This window comes from Seriola lalandi, unplaced genomic scaffold (genome assembly GCF_002814215.2).
Source record: "Seriola lalandi dorsalis isolate HSWRI2012SDOR001 ecotype SW California unplaced genomic scaffold, Sedor1 jcf7180002054562, whole genome shotgun sequence".
Lineage (NCBI taxonomy): Eukaryota > Metazoa > Chordata > Actinopteri > Carangiformes > Carangidae > Seriola > Seriola lalandi.
This window is the reverse complement of record NW_019525115.1, coordinates 506,750-529,744: the sequence shown is the minus strand read 5'-3', so window position 1 is coordinate 529,744 and position 22,995 is coordinate 506,750. Positions and strand designations below refer to the sequence as shown.

Below are 22,995 nucleotides of genomic sequence, written 5' to 3'. Positions count from 1 at the left end.
CACCACCACCACACACATATCGTCCCCCTACTGTTTCTTGGAAATCCAGTGAAAACCTTGAAAACCATTACCAAAGAACTTCTTCAAAAAGATTGAGAATCAATGTTGAATTCTTAACAAATCTCATTCCCGTTTGAAAAGGGATGAACCCAATTCAGCGACAGTTTTGCTGCTGGTAACAATTCCTTTCCACAAACCCAAAGCCCATTCAAGTAGGAGAGAAAGTCAACCTAAACCAAGTCAACATAAGCAGATAGGTGCCTGTCAGTTAATAAATCACACGGTATAACCCATTCATCTACCTCCATTCGAATCCCCACTACCAGTTGAGAATACCTTCATGATTACTTCCATCTATAAAGAAGGGAGGGAGGAAGGTGGAGGAATACATGAGAGATGAGCAGCAGAGGATAGCAGAACAGGTGGAGAGAGAAAAAAAAAGACAGGGAGGGATGTGTCAAATGATAGACGATAGATGAGAAAGATAAAAGCCATGTTGAAAGGAGGTAAAGAGAAGCTAAACAGAAGAGAGGGGATGAATGGATAATTCAGTTAAACCTCTTTTCATCAGACACTGCAAGTTTAATTTGATCCCACCCTCCCTCTAATTATCCACCTTCACTCCATTCATTCCTCATAGGCACTCATCCATCCATCTCAGCAGGTATCCCTCCATCCTTCCCTTTGTTCTGTCTTTTAGGAAAGCAATGCTTCATTCCTTTCTTTTTTTTTTTTTGCTACATTTGCAAATGTAAACAGTTTGTATTATGCTAGTAGCCCCTTAAGAGAAGCCCAAAATAAGTACATTTTAAAAACTAGAAATTAGAATAAAAACAATTCAAACCAGCTTTTCATTTTTTGAATAAAAACTGATGAAACAGATTTTTTTTTTTTTTTAACATTTTGTTCTTTGAATCTGCCTCATCAGTCCTCGAATGATAGGACCTTTCACCCACTAAAGGGCAAACTTCAGGATAAAAGCACTTCTAAACCATGTAACTAATGGAGTTAGGACACCTTCACTTACAGGGGTGATAATGAAGCTATACATAATAAAGGTATTAGGTAAACTCTTTTGACAACAGAGTGGGTTGCATGTCAGATACAAGGATGGCAGACTTGCGTAATAGACTGGTTTCTCCTCATTGATACAGCAGCAGTGAGATGTCTGAGCCAGACTTCCAACGCCAATGGAAATATGTTGCACCAACAGTTTGCAGGTTTCTTAGCGTTTTCATGCGACTTTTCTTATCTTTTTTTTTTTTTGCTGTTAAGGTACGACACAAATGCAATATACCTTGAGCATATGAACAAAAACTGAGACGCTTTGTTTATATACTGTACATCATATCAATTATTCCAAAGACTGAAAAATCTCTACTGCCTCCAATTACAGAGTATATATATGTAAGATGGATTCAAGGCTTAAGCACCAGAGGTATCAACCTGCAACCAGCACCCCGCAACACACTGACTGCTCCACTGAGTTCTTAGCAGACTAGAGAATTTATCTGATTTTATACTTTGTTACACTGATGTGTTCAAATTTCTGCAAGAAAGAAATCTCATCTCACTGTTGGTTTCAAAAATAATGATATTTGATCTTTTGTTGACAAAAGTTAAGCGCCTAAAAACTGATGAAATGTGTTAATAATAAACTCCTCCGTAGTAATAATAACACTATAGAATGATACAGGCACACTGTTGGTATGACTGCATGCCATAATTCATCTTCAATTTCCAAACAAGTAACCAAGGCATAAGTCTCAACATCTCTACAAAGTAGTGTACATACAGTACATGTGAAAATGAAAGATAGGTGACTAGTGACCAACATTTTTTTAAAGCACACAAGGGTCTTTCTCTCGGGCTGAAAATGCACACATGACCGTTTGAACAGGTACCTAAACCAATCGGACAGCTAGGCTGAAATGAAATATAATCGATGACTCTGATAACTTGGTGCGTGGGAACCAAGCTGGCAGCTTGTTTGTCCAGCTTCTGCGTGACATGACTCATAACTCTTTGACAGACAGACAGACGAACCTATTAAGAAAAACTGTACAAGTTACCAGGCACTAGGCGGAATATTTTTCATTCATGTCTTTTGGATAAGCATAGAAAAATATTTTTCTCACTCTTTAGCTTGTTACTTCTTGTCTTTCATTTTCATTCAGCCTTTTATTATTTCTTTCAAAGGAGTCTCTTGGTGATTTTTTTTGTTTGTTTGTTTTCTCGCAACTAAGGCAGCAAGGCTGGAGAAGTCATTCTTTCTTTATAAAAATAAACAAGATGGCCACCGTGTTACTTCAAGGACCTGATGGTCACAACTCTCTCAATGACAAAAGTAAACTATGAGAATGCAAAATTTAATTTAAAGCGAAGCTCAGTTGTGGAAACCTTGTTTAGAAGATGGATTTGAAGTGGGTCATAAATAGCAAATCAGTGTGATGGGTTGGTTGGAGTTGAATACAAACATGATCATTTTACTTCAATGAATTATAAAATGTAACTTTACAATCTTGTGATTTCTTCAGTATAATTTAGGTCTAACAAGTAACAGTTCCCATCCCTAGAAAAGGCAACTTATTTTGCAGATTTTTATAAGACGCTAACATACGCTACATAGAGGTAACCTACCAAACTCTCAGCAATATGATATCAGCTGAATAAAACACTGTAGGCAGGAGGCTCTGTACACACAATACAGAGCAGGAGTTTATACAGTTAACCCAAATAATTGATCATTTTGATAAAATTTAGGGTTTTTTTCCCTAAGTTCCAAAGTCTCTCTATAAAACCATGTAACCTAACAACATTTAAAAGACATACAGAAAAAAAAAAAGTTACATACTAAGACCATGTTGATCTAATAACACATAAAGAACATGATAAGAACATATATAAGAGAACATGCTAAAACCATTTAAACATGTAAAAATGATGTGTCACATGCTATGAAACAGGTGGGTTGGTGTGCAACATGTGTGACCCCTGAGGACTGAAAAACCAAGCGCGAGCCTTCATTATGTTTACATCATCGTTTGGGGACGGACACATCCTTTGATCCTCACACACAGAAACGCAATTACACAAATGCACACATACACACAACCCCCTCTTTTACTGTACCATTTCTGTTAGACGGCTGTTATCAATGTAACGAGTCTCCTTAAGAAACCAAACAACAAATAGCTCAAAAACAAGGGAGAAAAAAAAAAAAAAAATCGCAAATAGACTAATTTTTAATAGTACCATATCCTGCAAAAAAGCATTATTTGCCTTTACAAAATAAGATATTATATAGGAAAGTGTAGCAAATTGCATGTTTTGAACTATAACATCATCATTATTATTATTACCATTATTATTATTAATATAAATGTTAAGCAGGTTAATAGATGGTTGTTCTATTAGGCAGGCAGCCAGGCACGTAGCTAGTATCATGGCACGGAGGAAGGTAGAAAATAATGTCACTTGGTTCGATCCAAATGGATGAAGAGAACACTTCGGTCCGGTATGACACCGGTTTTACCAGTTGAAACTGGCTTTAAGCAGTCTTAAAAAGTCACGGTCAAATCAGACACATTCAGTCTCCCATTTTGCACCACTTTGCAGCTGTGGTGATTTTGCATCGATCCAAGAACACAGTCAGTTTCAGTAACAACAGGGCACGAGTGAAAGAAACCAACTGATCCTTTTGTACCAATGTAACACCAGCTGAACTGCAGCACAGAACAAACTGGTTTAACTCTGGACTCCCCCTTCTTCAAAATAACTTTTGGTTTTGGGTCCATTTGCACAGCGGGAAAACAGTTAAAAACTCTCAGAACAAAGTCATTCTTACCAGATCAGATCTGGTTGTACCAAGATAAAACAGTCTGAATGATGCTTCAGACTAGTTTGGGTCAGCTCGGGGTTCAGTTTAGCATGGTGCATAACAGATCAGCTTAGTTCAGTTCAAATTAAGTGTTTTGCTTCTAGCATGTTTTTTTTTTTTTGTTTGTTTTTTTTTAATTTTTTGCTCTGCTGTATGGTGGCTGTGCAAGTGCTGAGCTCCTCAAACTCATCCTAAATGAGACCAGTCCAACTCTCAGTCGAGCTTCCAATCCTCTTATATGGAAAGCACATAAGTGGCTGTTTGTTAAAGGTGATTTCAGCTGCATGCCCGGACTCCGTTGTTGAATACTTGCCACAGAGCTGTCAAGTGGCCGTCACTCAACAGAGGATTCAGGCTATTTCTCCAAACTGTCCCTGCAGCAGTTCAGCGGGATCCTACAATGATTTTTGACCATTTGACAGCCGAGTGCTTCCAGCATAAGGATGTGTTCCATTTAGTGCCCAGGATCGGCCCATTTTGACATGAGCTAGCCTCCAGGAACATGAAGGCATACAGCTTATTCATCCAATGAAAGGCGTTCTTAAAGGTTTGTGTCAGTCAAAGGCATCAGATTAATTACTCTCTGCGTTCTCATCTACATGTTTAGTCTCAGCAACAGTTGTGACCTCCATGGTTTCTGACATGTCAGCGCTACTGTCTGACACCGTTTCGCCTCCTGATTCCTGGTTTGTTTTGTCATGACTCTCTACTCTTACCTCCTTTTCAGCTCCCGTTTCATCATCGTTGGCTTCATTGCCTGTAATTTCTTCTGCTCGATCATCATGACACACTCCTACGACATCATCACTTCCATGTGTGATCTCAATTTGATCACCTCCATCTTTGTTTTCCTCTGGAGTCGCGCTTCGAGAGTCGCGCTCTGACATCACAGGGCTGCTCTGAATTTTGCCGTCTTGCGTGTGACCCTTCTGTTGTGACGTCTTGTCTGTGTACCTGTGTAAGCCCCTCTGTATGTGCGTGGTGAAATCATAGCGATCCACACACACATGCAGGCAAAAACTGCATTGGTATGGTCCCTGGTCGCCGTGGCAACTCATGTGCAGGGCATACATGACCTCGTCTAGGAAGTAGATCCCACAGTGGATGCATCGATTGGTCAGGTCATCCTGTGTGGCCACTTCCACCATTGTGCGATTCGATGAAACACTCGACCGACTTTTTGTCAAATGATCCTTCTCTTCCTTTCCTATCTCCTCTTTCTGGTTCGCTCCTTCATCAGTCCTCTCCTCCTCATCTTTCTCTCCTTTCCAGTTCTCTCTCAACCTCTCAGCTAGAGGCGACTCCTGCCTTCTCCTCTCAGCACCATTTGTTGAAATGTGTGCATTTGCAGCACTTGTATCTCGTTGTCTTATTGCAAGATCCAAAGGAGCCTCATTTTCTAACGATGACGATGAGGAGGAGGTTTGTGGATGAAGAGGAGGAGGAGGATAGTGAGGAGGAGCTGGAGGCGGCGGAAGAGGAGAATAGGGGGAGGCGCAGTAAGGCACCGTGTAGCTTTGCTGATGATGCTGTACTGGGGTCACCATTGCACCGAGATAATGAGTGTTATTTCCAAGGCTACCGGGGCTGCTTAGATTACTGATGCTACCAGGAACCCCAGAGGTGGCTGCCATCTTGTACTTGGTCCAGAATCTGAGCCAATCCGACTCAGGGGTCAAATCAGGCGAGAGGGTTAATGGTAAGGGTAAGGAGAAAAGAGGATACTGATATTTTTCAATGGGTGAACCAGGAGGCGAATAACTAGACGGTTTGGATGGACGCATGTATTTTTCAATCGGACTGCCTCTCTCTGATCCCCCTCCTCCTTTACCCCCCTCCACCTTTGATGTTATCCCTCCCTCTGCGATGCCCCCGTTGCCCTCAGCTACCAGCGAGGAGGGGGGATGTGAGGGGAGGAGAAGAGGAGGCATGCGTCTGTGGATCTCCAATGTTTGATTGGCTAAAAAGGCTTGAGTGGATCGGGGCGAACGTGAGCGAGGGGACGGCTGCTGGTTTTTGATTGATGCACAGCTTCGGTCTGACTCCTCCCCATTCATGCGCTCCTCACTGGTGATTCGTTGCTGCTTGGGGGCAGGGTTTTCGGACGTCAGGGAATCGGGGTTGAGGCGTTTTCGGGTTCGGCGCCGGATAATTTGCTCACCGTTGTTCTGCTTTATGATGTTTAGAGGTCTCGGTGTCTAGAAGACGAAGACAACACAGAAGAAAATGGAAAAACAAAAAGATTAGTAAACATTTAATATGAAATGTGGTGATCAATTTTCTTTTTGATAGAGATTGCCACATAAATTATTTAAGGTCGGTTGTGTGACCTGACTAATAATGTCAAGTATACAGAGTTCAGCGTTATCGGACTCTGGTGAAATTAAATTAACTGCATCATAAAACAGAAGCTGTAACAATTGAGTAAATACAAAGTATTGATCTGACCTCAACCTCAGGCCAACAAACTGCCTGTTTGGACCGAATCAGTGATAGAAGAGTTGCACTAAAACTGACTGAAGATTGACAACTGTAGCTACTGCTTCTAACAATTATTACAAAGTAAGACTGCTAAAAAAGCAAATCAATGTCTCATTTCATATGGATTTGACCTAAGCTTAACTAAGTGTGACATGTTAAGAAAAAAAAAGACATATCCAGCACTCCCGAGGACTGTGGTTTCTGCCCTCACCACAAGGGGGAGCACTTACATCTGATGTCAATTGAGTTTGCCCTGAAGGCTCAACTTTGGCTCCAACTTTTCAACAGATCCTTTCACAAACATGTACATATGCTTTCATTCATGCCTTAACTATCATCACATAATCTCTTTCACTCAAGTTATGTGGTAGCTTCTTATAATTTAGTTATAAAAAGTGCAAACTAGACAAAAAACAAAAAAAAAATAAGACAAAACAAAAACAAAAAAAAAAAAGTAAAAGAAAGCACTGTGTAAGAGCCTTACACAGTGCTTTCATTAATAAGGTAGAAGTCAAGCAGAATTCCAAATAATAAAAACTGTTCAGTAACATCCGCAACACACAATTTCTGAAGCACTTCTCACTTATTCAATTTCCGACTGGGATTAATAAAGAACTTATAAAGATTTATGAAAGATGATGAAACCTTTTTGATGATTTATTCCTAAATATGTGCTAAAAAAAAATCATCACGGTCAAAAACATTTCCAGACAAATTATTTTTCTTTCCTGGAAGTAAAATAAACAGAGCAGTTTAAAGAGAGTAAAGAGTCCACATTTCATCTCAAAAGTAATGACTTGCTATCCTTTCATTACTGAAGAACCAACTTCACTCAGTCCTCCTCTCTACACATCATATACTGACCTCAGAACGGCATTAACTGGAAACAATATCAAATTCAACATAAAGAGAAAACTGCTTTTCAAAGCTTGAAAAATACTCCCAGTTTATTGAAAGTTACACTGCCATGGAGGTTGAAGTGATTAGTATGTCTTGAAGTTCTCTGCTGTATGTGTGTGTAAGCACCGCAGCAGATGAAAACCAATCACACAAAGATGCACAGAGAAGGACCAAGCAATATGGAGGAATTAAAGAGGTGTTTAATTGGATGAAAAGCAAAAAGACAGGGTGATTCTATTTAAAGAAAAAAAAAAAAGCAACAAACCTCTTATGACTAGAATGATTTATCCCTCTGTATATCTTTATGGTTACGAGTGACTGAGAATATGTTTCTCTCACTTTATGTGTAAGGTAAAGACAAAGTGTGTGGGGTGTATCAAGGAAACTATTACTACATTCATTTTGACCACGAATCAACAATCTTAACTCCAACTTCTGTGTCCAAACTAGTCGTATAAAAATTCTTTATGAGGCCCAACCCTGTGGTTTAACGATAATGCACATAAATTTCAGACCAGAGTCACTGCTACTTGTCAGTCAAATCACAGAATTTTTTCTTGTTATTTTTTTAGTCCTAGGGTGGTTGTGTTTCTACCTAAAGAGGGGTGAGGAGAATAAGAGAAGAAAATGGAAAGACAAGAGTAAGAGAAGGAGGTGAGATAAATGAGGGAAGGGGGAGAGTAATATATGGTTAACACAGGAGGAAGAGGCAGAGAGAGAGGGGACATGAAATACAGAGGAAAAACAACAGGAAGGAGGGAGGGCTGGAGGGACAGAGGATGACGGAGGATGACTAATTCTAAGCAGGATTTGATCTGTTCACACCGCTGAGGTGATAAAAGAAAGCCCACTCAGAAGTCAGTATACATGCTAGCAAACCCTTGCTCTTAAGTGTGCTATTGATGGCCACTATTGTCCCACAATGCAACGCACAGAAAAGACAAAGGGAAATTGCGGATGATAGTGAAACAGCTCGGAAAAAAAAAAAAAACTACTACATTCAGAAAAACATTTTGCTGTGTATTTGATAAGAGGGACTGGCAGTGGCATCTTACACACCCACTGGCGAAAACAATGTATCACTCCCTTGTGTTACACAACAATACAGAATGATGATTTATTGTATACCAACTGCAAAAACAGTGTACTATGAAGATTAGTTGTTATTCTCTACAGTTAGTATGTTGTAGTAGTTGCTGCTCCTGTGAGGGCTCGCCACAGTGGATCACCATCCGCATATTTGATTTGGCATGACAGAAAACCGGTTTCCGGGGGAGCTGGGGATCAAACCATCAACCCAGGGATCGGCGGCAAAGCTGCTCTACCACCTGAGCCGTTCTCTACAGTTAGTATTTTGTATAGAACTTGGAAACTGCACAAGTCTTTCTACTTCTCCTGTTCCCCTTCTCCTCTTCTTGTCTCTTTCCGCCTGCTACACGTCCTCTGTCTTTTACTGTCACTCTCTCTGCTTTGGTAAGACGTTTAACACATCCTGTTCAAGCCTTTCATTTGTTGTCGTTCCTCCTGGTCCGTCTCTAAATGACCTCCTCTTCTTTACCTTGCTGGTCATTGTGGTTCTTAGGTCACAGGGGGTGATGAGACTACGTGATGTTTGATATGTTTCGGTATGGGGAATGGATCATTGGTCTCTGGAGATAAGTCGGTGATTTATTTGTTCATTTAATTCATGCTAGATATTTCATAATGGCAGCAGTCTAATTAACAGGATATGTGCATGAATGGCAAGATGCTCATCATTTAAAGGATTTTTGTGAGTATAATCCTGAGTATGTAAGACACCCAAATCACCAACCACAGTCAGTGCCTCCCCCCTTCTCCCTCTCTCTGTCTCTCTCTCACACACACACACACACACACACACACACACACACACACACACACACACACACACACACACACACACACGGTAGCTGTACTGTTGTACACTTTTATGGTTGTAGGCTGGGTTTGATATAATACCTGGGTTGCGTTACTGGCGGTGCACATAACTCTCTCCCTATCTGTCCATCTTTCCCTCTCTCCTTCTCTTCTCAGATGTCCCCTCTCCTAATCTCTGTCTCCCTCCATCTCTCACTCTTTACACACACCCTCCACCTTCATTATCTCTCTCCTCACTCTTAACAGTCATCTGTTCCTCTTTCTTTGTCCCCCCATCTCTCTCTTTGTTTGTCTTTCTCTCTTTCTCTCCCACCCTCCCTCCCTCCCTCGACGTCTACCTTTTCTCCCTCGTTATTCATAACTCTCCCTGCCCCTCTCTCACTCTCAAGTGTTTTACTAGCTGCTATCCTCTCTAATAATGTGTGTAGAGCGTATAAAACTTTTATTATGGGATATAAAATATGGTTGTCGTGAAGATTGCCAAGAGTGGAGGGAGCTGGAACGTGATTGGAGCAGCAGATGAGATGAACGGGTTGGACCAAGGACGTCCGCAGGGGCAGGAAGGAGTAAAATGCGATAGCTTGTCATCCTCTAAAAGGTCTTTAAAACTCCATTCGATAATTGCAGCACAGTGGCCTGGGCTGTAACCCAGTCACCCCACTGATGCATTTACTAACACTGTGATTTATTAGACCGAAACACTTTTGTTCATTTTGAAATTTTACAAGCTCATTTTTCAAAAGCCAATATGTGAACATGAATCTAAATATATATACATTAAGGCTCTGAAGGCTCATTTTACACTGGTAATATTTGTAAACCCTTCAGTTAAAGAGGTATATTGAAGTGTTAAGTTAGCTTAAACCCCTTAAAACATATCTGAGGTAAGGAAGCTCAGTATTCTGAAGTCTGCTAAATTCCAGGCTGGGTCTTTATCTCATCTGTAATTCATGCAGTCTAATTAAATTTGGGATTTCCATAGACTTTCCCCAGGCTTAGATGGTAAAGTTGATTCATTCCATCATATTTCTCACTCCGTGGAACTGGCTCACTGTGACTGCTGAAATGGTCTGTAACTCCCAGCACCCACCAAATCAAATATACTTTTTCCACAATATTACTTTTTCACAGCGGGATTCACAGAATATATACAAGAATTTTTCTGCAGTATGCACCATTTAATTTGCATAGTATGCAAATTGACCAGACAGAAGGAATGGTAATTAGTGGTCGAACCCACCCTGTAGATGTACTAGAACATAGCACGGAGTCTATAAAATAAGCGCTGGGTTTCCTGATCCAATACAACCGCTATGACTATGAGAATACGTAGCTCTTCTATGAGTGGAGAGGAGGAGGGGTTCAGGACTGTGAATTTAATTTGTACGATGATACACCTATGAGTTTCAGCTCACTTGTAGGTATTACATTAACTTTCCTGTCTGTCTTGCTACACTCAAAGCGCTTTAGAAGTGTAAAGCTGTCCTCTCATTGCTTCTCTAATTTGTTTGAAAGAAAACTGGAATAACCTCTGTACAACTACAGTACAGGTTTGTCTATTCATCTCACAGGTCTCCCACTCTGTTTAGAGTAATCAGCGGTGTAATTTACAGCTGGTGCAGACACAGCATCTGTTCACACGCCTGTTCATGACTTACCGAATGTAGTTTTTGGTATAAACCACATGCGTTGCAGACGTAGCCTCCGTTAGCATTCTTCCTCCACAGTGATGTCTTGGTGGTCAGACAGTTTGCACAGAAGACCCCGCTACCTCTGCGCCGCTGTGGACGGAGAAAAAGAGACAACATTAGAGAGTGAAAGTAAAAATATAGATGGATGTAAGAAACTTAGGCAGGAGGAGAAAGGTGCCAAGTCATAGAGAGAAAAGAAATGGAAAAAAAAGAAAATGTGGAAATAAATTTTGATACCTTTTTAATTTTCATGTCATTCAAGAACAATGGATTGGTAGTGAGGTTAGGAGACAGAGAGAGAGAGAGAGGGGAAACAGATTGGCTTGGTGGCAGAGAGATGATGTGCTCTCATTTATCATGCCTAATGGGAAATCCTATTGAGAACCCTGTTCTCCTCTCCACTGATTTTCTCTGTATAGACCAAGGTTAATAAAAACACCAAAACATACTTTAGTGCAATAAAAATGATCTGGGTGAGCTAAATAACTGGTGTGTTTTATATGCGTGACGATGTTTCGGAGAGAACCTGGGCTCTTCCAAGACAGATGTGAGATACTGCAGTAATTTTGTCAAGTACTACTCGACGGATGTGCAAAGAGATGAGTTACGCTTTCACCTTGTAGCATAAAGTGCTTTAATGTTTATCTGAACTGCAGCAGGTACTTTACGGCAAGTATTTGACTTTTACTGTATTAGTCTCATACACACACACACACACACACACACACACACACACACACACACACACACACACACACACACACACACTCCTCTGCAGTTCACGGAGCAGTGGTGCATAGAAAAGTAGTGTGTGCAAGGAACGGTGGAGGGGGTGGGGGTGAAAAGGCCAATTGTCGTGGCAACGTGCTCCATCACAGTAATGAGCCAATCACAACGTTTCTCCATCCCATTAAGTCTCTGGCCCCATTCACCACCTTTATGACCCTGAGAGGACAGCATACCTCGTCTCTCTTCTCCGTGAGTCTGTCTATTCTCTCTGTATCGGCCTGCCTATCCAACCATTTCTTTTTCTCTCTCTGTCTCTTCTATAAGTTTCTATCTCAGCGTTGCCGCTTTCCCATCTTAATTTCCTCCTAGTCTCTCTCTTCTTCCAATCCTGTTGCATCCCTGCTCAGTTTCCTTTTCTTTTTCACTGATGTATATATGCAGTATGGTCGAAAGATAACATCATTTCATTTTTTACTCTTAATTGACCTGTGTGTTGTGTGCATTATTGTCTCCTTTTTGTCTTTTGTGTGACCATCGCAGTGGCACCATATGATGATCCGACCATGGTTGCGTTGAAAATGTCTGCATACAGTTTGTGCTTATGGTATGGCTCACTAAAATCCACAATGCATTTTCTGTGCGTCTGCCATCTTTCCCTCTGTCTTGTTTTTTCTCTGTTATCCCAATCTGTTTCTCCCTCTTCCCTCCATCATGGACTTTGTGTCCACTGGGACCTTCTCCTTTCAGCACTGCCTTCTTGTTGTTTTATGTTCATGACAGCGCTGAGAGCTTAGCTTTTTTTTTTTTTTTTTTTTCGGGCTCAGCGCACCCAGTGCTAGAAGTTAAAAACATTTAACTTTCCACAAAAGAGCACTGTACTTCAATCAGGCTTTCTGTAGTCTCACAGCTACAGATGGAGCCACTACCAGTACGTCCGCTGAGCATCTGTTTAATGCTGCCAGCTAAAATCAGAAGAGCCCAGTGGGCACAAGCATGTTTAGTTTATTTTGCAATCAAATGTACTGCAAGGATCACAGCCGATTAACCACTTTACATTTCTCACATACATGCACATATATTGCCTGAATCATGCGGTGCATTTTAAGATTGCAATTTGTTTGTTTTGTGTACTTCTGGTAAGAATGAATTAGTAGTGTTCCTAAAGAGTTACTGTTCAATTTCTAATCCTAGATAGAGGAGTTGCAGAATTCACCCAACCTTTAAATGTTCGAACAAAAGTTAATGCGCTGCGTTGTGCACACATATAAGGTTGTTGGTCCCTCTAAATTATATGGGCATCAAAATATCAGCAGATCAGGAAGTGATTAAACATCTGTACTCGACAGTGTTTAAAGATTAGACATAAAATTCTGTTGCCAATGAAAAGCGGTTTAATGGCTCCTTTGTTTCCTTGCTGTAATTTTAGATCATAAACAGACATTTACAGCAACATTCTTCATACTGTCTGGATCAGGCTGAAAAATCAAAGTTTTAGATTGTTCAAAGATTTAATACAAAGGAACATAGATGTGTTTATTTATATGGGAAAAAACTTTGTCTCTCGGTCTCAATGTGCGTATAATAAAAACATCCTGTTTCCAATAATGTTGTATGTAATAAACACCTGAGCTAATATCTGAGTATTTGCAGCACATGTGTTTTTGTCTGTCTGACATCAGACAGCAGAACACTTCCATGACCAAATCCTCAGAGTGGCACATGGAGCAGGAGTCAGTGTGTGTCTGTGTGTGTCTGCCTATGTGTGTATGTTGCACACACCATACGGTCACCACATGTAGAGAGACAAGAGCCAGGTGATTGATTGATGCACGCTTCCTGTGTCTCCCTCTGTGTGTGTGCATGTGTGTGTGTGTGTGCATGTGTGTGTGTCTGTGTGTGTGTGTGTGTGTGTGTGCGTGTCTAGTATTGCAAGCCAAACAGTGCGTCTGTCATCAGAATTCAGTTTCCCTCCGAGCACCCAAATCACTCACATATGGCCCCACAGCTGCCCCTCATCGCATGCACACGCACACACGCACACACACACACACACACACACACACACACACACACACACACACACACACACGCACGCACGCACACACAACCACACACACACCTGAAAATATTTGCTTCCACTGGCTAATGAAGGCGAGCTAGATTTGGATGAGAGGAGGCAATCCAAGAAGTGTGTGTGTATATGTGTGTGCGCTTGAGGGAGTTTTGGCTACTCTGTAACTACACCACAAGGATAGCACAGTGTGTCTGTGTGTGTGTGTGTGTGTGTGTGTGTGACTGAGCTTGTGTTTGTGTGAGAGAGAGGTTCAAGTGTCAATTACACAGAAAAGTACAGAAATAGCCCCCGCCACCTTCCAAAACACACACGTGCACACACAAAATTTGGCTCACCATCTCAAACTTCCTTTTCAATCATCAGCTGGTTGGCTTGGCACATGGCTTGCTTGCTTACATACATGCGCACACACACACACACACACACACACACACACACATGCACACACACACACGCACACACACACACACAAACACACACACACACACACACACACACACACAAACACACAAACACAAACACACATCAGCACCCACATTCTTACTACAGTTCTATATTTACACACTTTAACATAGGTTTACGTGTAAGTACATCTCTTGGTGGCTTTGTAACTGTGTTTGTGTGCTCGGTGTGTACCTGCAGCGTGTGTACCTGCAGAATGTGTGTGTGTGTGCATCAGTGCATGATTTCCTGATTGATTACTGATACCTGGCCTATCCCACTCACCTCAGCTTGCAGAGGAGGGCTGCTGGTAATTAGAGCTCAGGGTCTTAATGACATCTATTTATCTGCGGCCTATGATACCGTTCAATTAGCACCACCGACAACGCCCTCTGACACACACACACACACACAGTGTTTACATGCAGAGGCGTGCGCGCGCGCAGACACACACACACACACACACACACACACACACACACACACAAAGACAGAGACACACACACAAACACGTTCATTAGTCAGGAAATTAAACTCTTTATTAACTTCCTCCTCATCAAGCCAAGTCTGAGCCAACAAATAAACGAAAGTTTGATGTTAAGACACAAAGTTAAGTTTCTTCAGTAAGAAGTGTATTTGAGTAACCAACATAAACACTGCTCTATTATCCCCAGGCTGTACTCTCAGTCAATCTGTTCTCTGCAGCTGATAGATGTCTATTTTTCTGTTTAATAAAACACACAGTCATGTGGAATCTCCTTCTTCTGGAGTGCTCAAATATGTAGATAAAAGATTTGATCTACTGAAGAAAAGATCAGTATAAACAATGAGTGTACATCAGAATTATAACAATGACAAGTTTACAATATTTGCAGATTTTATCAGTCCCATGTTGCCCATGAAAAGGCCAGCAGAAATTAAGTGTACAATCTACTCAGTGGCAGGCTGCAAATAAAACAGCATTTACTGGTTTAATAACTTTCACAATCAGTTTGGTCAGCCTCTTTGCTCTAATGCACCACAGCTCTGAGTGAGAGCCCTTTTGCCCTTGTGGCGGTAAATTTGATGCAAGAATGCATAAAAGAGGCCTACACGACCTGACTGTTGTTTATTTGGGAAAATATGCACTTTGAAAATGGACTACATTTTATACTACATGTTTCCCTCCCTTCCGTGTTTGTGATCAACTCCAATTCCCTGATTTTAATTTTGTTTCAGACTTTTATGGGTTTATGCTGCCATGCCAACTTTCCATTAAATGGGTTAAAGTGATTGCTATCCTTTAAATTCAAACAGAAGTTATGGGCTGTTCTCAGTGACTTTTTCGTGACTCTACTCATAAAATGCACTAATAAATTATAACTCCATTCTGGAGAATCTGATTTTTATTCAACATCAGAACATATGGTGCAACCACACAGTGGCTGAACCGCTCAGCTGTGGCTTTCAGTCCACTCAGAGATTCTCTTGAAGCCATAAATTTACAGATGTTATACAAACTGTTTACACTCACGGTCTTTTAGATCTTTATGGAAGAGCTGGCCTGAACAGATAAGCATCTACTGGCTTGGTCCTTTAGCAATACTGGGTCCCTCAAATTTACTTTCTTTACCCCTGATGTTACAGCTGCCATCTGCAACCAATGTGCGGTGGCATCTTTAAACTGGTGGTGTATCTTTACTTGAATTAATTTGATGAGGCAGACTGGTGGCCTGCACATGAGCTGCTGTATTTCTAAATGCTTTACATCCATTTGGAAAATAAAATTCAAGTTTGTGTTAATCTCCAAGCTTATTAAAATATCTTGTTGTCAAGGACTCACCTCGCATTCCTCAGTAATGTGTATTACCATGAATGGGAGGACCATCGTTCTTCCTACAGGATTCAAATTTTTGTAATAGTAATTTAATTTTACAACAAAACACATTTTTCATTATTGCGCAATGAGCATGGTGAAAGAAAACTAAACACACAAACATTTCAAATGTAAAGATGCTGAAGTCCTGGCAGTTTTATGTTAAAATAGACAGAGAAAAAGAGGGGGAACTGGAGGGAGAGATGGAATGAGAAAGAGAAGAAAGAAAGATTGAGGCGCCCTGCGGTCTAAAATAAATTAAAAAAGAGGGCTCTCTAAACAAAGTCTTTCAAAATGAAATTACATTTAATTCACTTAAAGAGTAAGTCAGCCCTGCTTTTAACACACAGACGCAAGCACACAAGCAGAGATCCATGCACACACACACATACACACACACACATACGCACACTTACACTGATACATGCACTGACTTGCATTAAATCAGCGATTATTTAATCAAGCTAGAAGACAAGCTGGAGGAATTAACTAAATTCCATACTGCCAAGTCCAATATCCTATACACTGGATCAGTCTCTTGCTCTCTCCTAATGCACACACACACACACATGCACACACAAGTGCGCACACACACACACACAGACACACACAGATGTAAAAGAGATGAAGAGACAGACCTGTGCAAACATACAGGGATAGTTTTAGACAAAGATTCACCAAATTAATCCATCCAACACACACACATACACACACACACACACACACACACACACACACACACACACACACACAGAGAAAGGCATATGGGTCCAATCTAACAGAGAGACCCCCCCCCCACAGGTGCTACCAACCATCAACTATTTGTGAGTGGAGGTCTGTGTACATGTTACGCATGCGGCTGCTGAAGTCCATCTGTGTGGTTTACTCTCAGACTACTGTGTGCATTTAAATTGCTTCTCCTAATAGAAAAATTGAGTTTGAGTTGAATGAATTGAAGTTGAACCGACTCTAAATATATTCTCCTACATATTCTCACTCAACAAGGAAACACAAAAACAACACTCTGAATAATAATAACCAATGTATAGTACAAATGGTACAAAGCCAGTGAAATAGTTAAAGATTGCAAAAGTGAAGTGAGCAGAGATATTCACTAAAATCTGTAAAAAAAATAAAAAAATAACTAAAAGAAATTTGGTGGGGGTGGGTGGGAGGGAATTAATTAAGAGCTGAACCCCTCGGCTCTATTTTAAGCAGAGAATAGCTTCTTTTTTTTCAGTTGGAAAAATGGACACAGTCCAACTGCGATCTGCAATAGAGGCTGCATTTCCTACTGATTATCTACTCAGATGACATTACCAGCGAGGTGAGGAGAAACTAGTACAGCAGCAAACTTCTTAAAATGCCCTGTCGCCTGTAACTTTGTGAAGGGTGCAAGCAAATGACTAATTATCCCTTCAGGAATCAACAGACATTTAAAAAGGGATAATGATAACATACTGTAGCAAAACCTGATAGGCTGTGGTGCGGCTTGGTTAGCCGGCTAGCCTGAATGCAACAGGATTTACAAGTTTAAAAGTAATGAAAATAAATGTAAAAAAAACAAAAAAAAAACAACAACAGACAATTTGAGGTTTCATTCTCCTTTGGAGACTGCTTGCAAAATTGGTAATTGCAAAGTCCTAAAACTGAATCCTGTCAACACTCCCCCACAGGAAATATAACAAGTTACCATTAACCCGTAAGCTTTAGCACAAACAATCACACTATCAGCAGAACACACATAAAAAAACAACAAACCTGTTGTGTTTCTCAGCATGCAGCGTCCTTCTACTGGATTCTCAACATGCAAACTGAATGTCACATTGTCACATCAACAAGCAGGTTTTGTAGCAGCACATCAAGGCTTTATCAAAATGTCATTTAGAGCTCTGTGGCAGTAAAACTGCTACACCACATGAAAGCAGACGAGAAAAGCTTGAGAGAGACTCGTAGAATAAAACTTTGACTTGACGGAAAATGGCCAGTGCGTGTCCTAACGTAGCACCTACTGCCCGGCCACACTGAGCATGACCTGCAGCTCAGTGTGCGGCTGCTTCGAGCTCCCCTCCACACAGCCTGCAGCTCTCCTCTAACAGTCTGCTCCAGAGGCCCTCACACTCCCAGCTCAATGGTATCAGTGCAGCACATTCAGCAGTGTTTCCCCTCTCTAGATGCTGCGGTGATGGAACTTACAGTAACTTAATTTTAGGAAAAAAAAAAAAAAAACTTGGTGATGATATGAGACTATTTGAAAACCAAGGCTGGCGGTTAGGACGAATGATGAGAAAGGCTCACAGAATAAAATCCGTCTTCAGACATTAGCAATGCAGTGAACACCATAGGAGCTGGAAGATTCCTGTGCTGTGTTAAGATGCTGGATTGATCTTCTACTGCAATTATACTCACAATAGTATTTGAGCCCAGACCCAGACCTGACGGCATGTACGTATGTACAGTGACCGAAACGTTTTCTTCACACAATAGAGCTCTGGATATAATATAGAATAAGCGAGGTTAGGCTGAAATTGGTTAAACTTATTAACACCTAACACCATAATCTTATAGATTCAAACTCGGATAAAACTGCAGTTTTCTCAGAAATCACTTCTTCGCCGCTCTGAAACACTAGCCTGCAGGGCAATTGTATTGGATCAGTCCAATTCACTAGGTCAGGTATTGGAATAGGTATCAAAGAGGAAAAAATGGTATCGTAAAATCTCTGCATGTCACTATCAAAAAGATTTTGAAAAAATGTGTCACATGGTCAGAAAAGACCACACAAGCCACAAACAAATGTTTCCAGTCAGTTTCCCTTCTGCCTTCTGCCTGAACGTGATGGTATAAGCAGCAGGAACGTGCTCGCCATTGATTGGCGTTGATGGCCATGAAGCCTGTAATAATGATGACGATGGTCATTTGTCTTATGCTGCTGGCCTGAAACTCTCTATCAGCACCTTTTATTGGCTTATATCGCTGTCAGTTGCTGTGTCTCTTACTCTTTCAGTTTTATGCAAGTTGCTTTTAAGAGCTGCCCCAAAAAAATTTTCCCACAGGGACAAAATAAAGTTGAAACTGAAACTTGATGAGTGTGTTATGTGCTGGGTTGTGATAGCAGTTCGTGCAATGAGAATATTGCACACATGCAACTGCTCCATAAATATAAAAAAACAATGATGGTCTCTGCACAGCGGAGGGGCTGGATAAGGTAGCAGAAGACACGACAACCCAGATCCTTTGTTAATAAGATACTACAACACACACACACACACACACACGCACATCCAGCTCTGTGCAAGAGTTAAATAGAAAGTGTCAGCTTTCACAACAGGCCTGTCATTCTGTGTGTGTGTGTGTGTGTGTGTGTGTGTGTGTGTGTGTTTGTGTGTAAAAGAGTAAGGAAAGAGACCAAGAGTGACAGCTGAGTGTCTAAAGAAAAGCAGCAGAAAACACCGGAACAAGATGACATCATGATACACACACAGCTCCACCTGGCACAAAAGGAGAGTGAGGTCAGTGCCTCCCCCCTTCTCCCTCTCTCTGTCTCTCTCTCTCACACACACACACACACACACACACACACACACACACACACACACACAGATGTGGGCCACACAGTGTGGCCCACTTTGCTTCCTTCAACTTCCTTTCATTCTTTCACCCTTTGCTATCACTCTCTTCCGGCCCTTTTTCCTCTTACTTCCAATGGTCTTTTCATCCTTCCTGCGTTCACTTCATACAGTAGTTGCTCCTTTTTGTGGCACAGCAGTGAGCGTCTCAGTGTCCGTGCAGACGATGTGCACAACTTTGCACTAAAACGTGGGCTGTACTTGAGCAAAATCCTATTTTCATTTATCTAATTTTGATAAACGATCATGGTTGCATCGAATTCACAGTTATGTGTTCTGGGTAAAAGCCTGATAACCAGTGAACTGTTGGGGGGGCACAGAGAGAGAGAGAGAGAGAGAGGGCAAGAGAGAGAGAGAGAGTGAGAGAGAAGGCAAGAGAAGCACATTAGTGAACAGAGAAAAAAGGAAATCGTTTCACGTTGATCTAATTTTGATAAACAGCCTGAATGCATGCAGACTTTGGAGTCCATGGACCAAATGGAGACCACAGTTGTGTTTGTAGGAGTGTGTGTGTTTGTGTGTGTGTGTGTGTGTGTGTGTGTGTGTGTGTGTGTGTGTTAATGTGTATTTATGTGTGTCTTTGCGCTGTGTGTGTCTGTATCTGACCTACTGATATCCAGTTTCGCAAGTTTGTGTTTATCAAGAAACTGATTCTATAAAGCTAAGACTTATCATTTTGATAAGATACTATATGATATATACTGCGTGCATGCGCATGGGTGTGTGTGTGTATTTTCTTCTCTCTGTAATGGAAGTCTTCCTGATTCAACCTTGGACTTTTCTTTTTGCAGTGATAGAGCGTGTAATACACTGAGAGGAATGAGAAACAGAGGGCAAAGCCTCAGAGCTCCTAGATTGTTTTTCTCAAGTTCATATAATTAACCTGAAACAGAAACCAATCAGCATTATTCTGAAGTGAAACCGTTTATGTTTACACAACTTCTTCACCATGTGGATATCACTAAGTAAAAAGTATAGCGAGCTGAAAGAGCTGATAGCTACTCATCCGAGAAGTGCTTCCCAACCTCGGGGTTGGGACAGTAAAATGGGACCTGAAATAAAGGTGAGGGGTCACCAGATGATTTTGGGTTTCACATTTTTCTATTTTTTCTTGTGAAATACTCAACACTGACAACCCCCTCAACAATCAAATTTTTCTACTAATGAAACTACCTGCAGACAATTTATGTCAAACTATAGTCATAACCTGTAATGAGGGGTCAGAAGTAGCCATTACTTCTGCCATCACAAGCTAAAGTGATCTAGTGCGTGCGATATTCAAAATAAAATTAAAAGGAATTAAGCTGAATTCCCATTATAATTAAAAAAAAACTCCACTAACTGATAAGTTGTATGTTTTAATCTGCTTCTGTTAATACACTTTCTGAACTAAAAAGCTACATATGCATTTCCTTAGTTAGAAGTTATTTTCCTTATCTAAAATTATATTTCCTTCCTACTTTTTTATATTTGTGTCTGGAGAGCTGTGACCCACTTCACATTGACCAGTAAAGCACCATGTCAGAGAGTGTGTGTGTGTGCGTGTGTGTGTGTGTCTTTATGGGAAGGCCCTGTAGGTTGACATTAACGCACTTTGGTGCAACAAGCACACACACACGCGCGCGCACACACACCCATACATGACTAGCACATAATCTGGTGTGGAAACCAGGACACCGAAACCTTAACTCACCCCATTGCCCAAAGGAAAAAAGAGAGACAGAGCGAGTGAGAGAGGGAGAGCGAGAGAGAAACATACAAAGAGAGAGAGAGAGAGAGAGAGAGAGAGAGAGAGAGAGAGAGAGAGAGAGAGAGAGAGAGAGAGAGAGTTGTTATGATGTGCATCCTTAATACCTGTGGTCTTATCCATTGGTATTAAGTGTCTTATTAACGGTCTTCAACTGTATTTTTATTGTTTATCTGAGAATGGTTCAGTGGGCTGATTCCCACACAACACAGACCCCGATGACCCGTCCAGGTCCTGTCGGGCTAGAAGCTAACTCACAGGTATTGCTACACAGTCAAAGCGTTTGTGTAAGGTGTTGAAATTAACACTGCCAGAAAACTGTGAGTCATACTGAAACCTGAAACACTGAACTGTGCCATCTAATTAGAGAAACAGATTGCCTTTCATCAACAGGAATATAGGTATTGTTTGTTTGAGGACTGCGCTACTGTGTTTTCTCTGTATGTAGGGATCACAGGTTATATCCTAATCTAAATTGAGGACAATCTCAACTACACCCAACTTGAACTGATGCATTTTCACCTGACAGATGCGTTATCCCGTTACAAATTTCATATTATTGGACATTGGTAAATGAATGATTAAAATACCAAATGCTGGTCAGAATGTTTACAACAAGGAAACAAAGTAGCCACATGTCAAAACACAAAACTTCCTTTACCTCAATTTTGAGAAGGGACTTAGGAGTTTGGTACTAAGTGAAAAAACACAGTTGTGCTGTCGTCATTCACTAATCAATGTACAATAATATGAAATGAAAGCTGAAGCCTCCAAATTTCATGTGTACCATAAGCTGTCTTCCATATCTACTATTGGAATTTCCTATTATAGTGCCCTTTTCAAATAAGACAAACAAGTTATTAGTAATGAAACTTGCAACAGCTATCAGTATCATAACCCACATAAAGCTCCTCATCTCTCTAATTGTCACATAGTGATCTCCTCTGCCATTTGGAAAACATGCCTGTGATCTACAACAAGGTGGAAACAAGAAAAAATAAGACATTGCATTACAGACATTACATACCACTCTGTCTATAACACATTCACTAAGCTAACCTGTCAAGCAATAAGCTACGGTTGCTTGAAGGCTAAAAAGACACTGACATCTTTTCTCTCCGTTAACACTGACATGAAAACAACCTGTTTCCTAATTTCTTAAATTTCCCTTTTGGACTGATGGCAACAGCTGTGAAGCTAATTGTTTGATATTGGTTCCATTTAAACAAGGTACGGATGTGCACTAATACACACAATGGCAATACATCTTAATTGCCAAACGTCCTTGGACAGGCAAGATTTGCCTAATTGAGGAGAAAGAGAGAGAGAGAGAGAGAGAGAGAGAGAGAGAGAGAGAGACAGGGAGATAAGGAAAACGAGTGACAAAGAGTGAGAAAAGAAGAGAAAGCCAAAAACGGGAAGAGGAGGAAGATGTTAAAAACGATGGAGAAGAAAAGAAAGAGGAAAGAAGGGAGGGAATGAGAAGGAAGAGTTTAATCCCAACAATACAGCATAATGGATGGCACTTTAGAGTATTACACCTCTAAACGACCTCACACATACCACACACACGCACGCACGCACGCACGCACACACAGCCTCACCAAATGACTTTATCTCCCCAATTAGCACTAGTGGGGAAGAGTAAGGAGGGGAGAAGAGGGGGAGG

General features: G+C 41.0%; 1 protein-coding gene across 3 annotated transcripts in view; it reads right to left on the bottom strand.

Annotated features, from left to right (window-relative positions):
• Nucleotides 1-719: 719 nt before the first annotated feature.
• trps1 (trichorhinophalangeal syndrome I) overlaps nucleotides 720-22,995 on the bottom strand; it is a 116,544-nt gene continuing 94,268 nt past the window's right edge. For all 3 annotated transcript variants that reach the window (XM_023416233.2, XM_023416235.2, XM_023416234.2), the window contains exons 10-11: nucleotides 10,819-10,941; nucleotides 720-6,078 (exon numbers count right to left, since the gene is read on the bottom strand). In XM_023416233.2, the coding sequence (XP_023272001.1) occupies nucleotides 4,453-6,078; nucleotides 10,819-10,941 (1,749 nt within the window). In that variant the 3' untranslated portion in view covers nucleotides 720-4,452. The remainder of the gene's footprint in view (nucleotides 6,079-10,818; nucleotides 10,942-22,995) is intronic.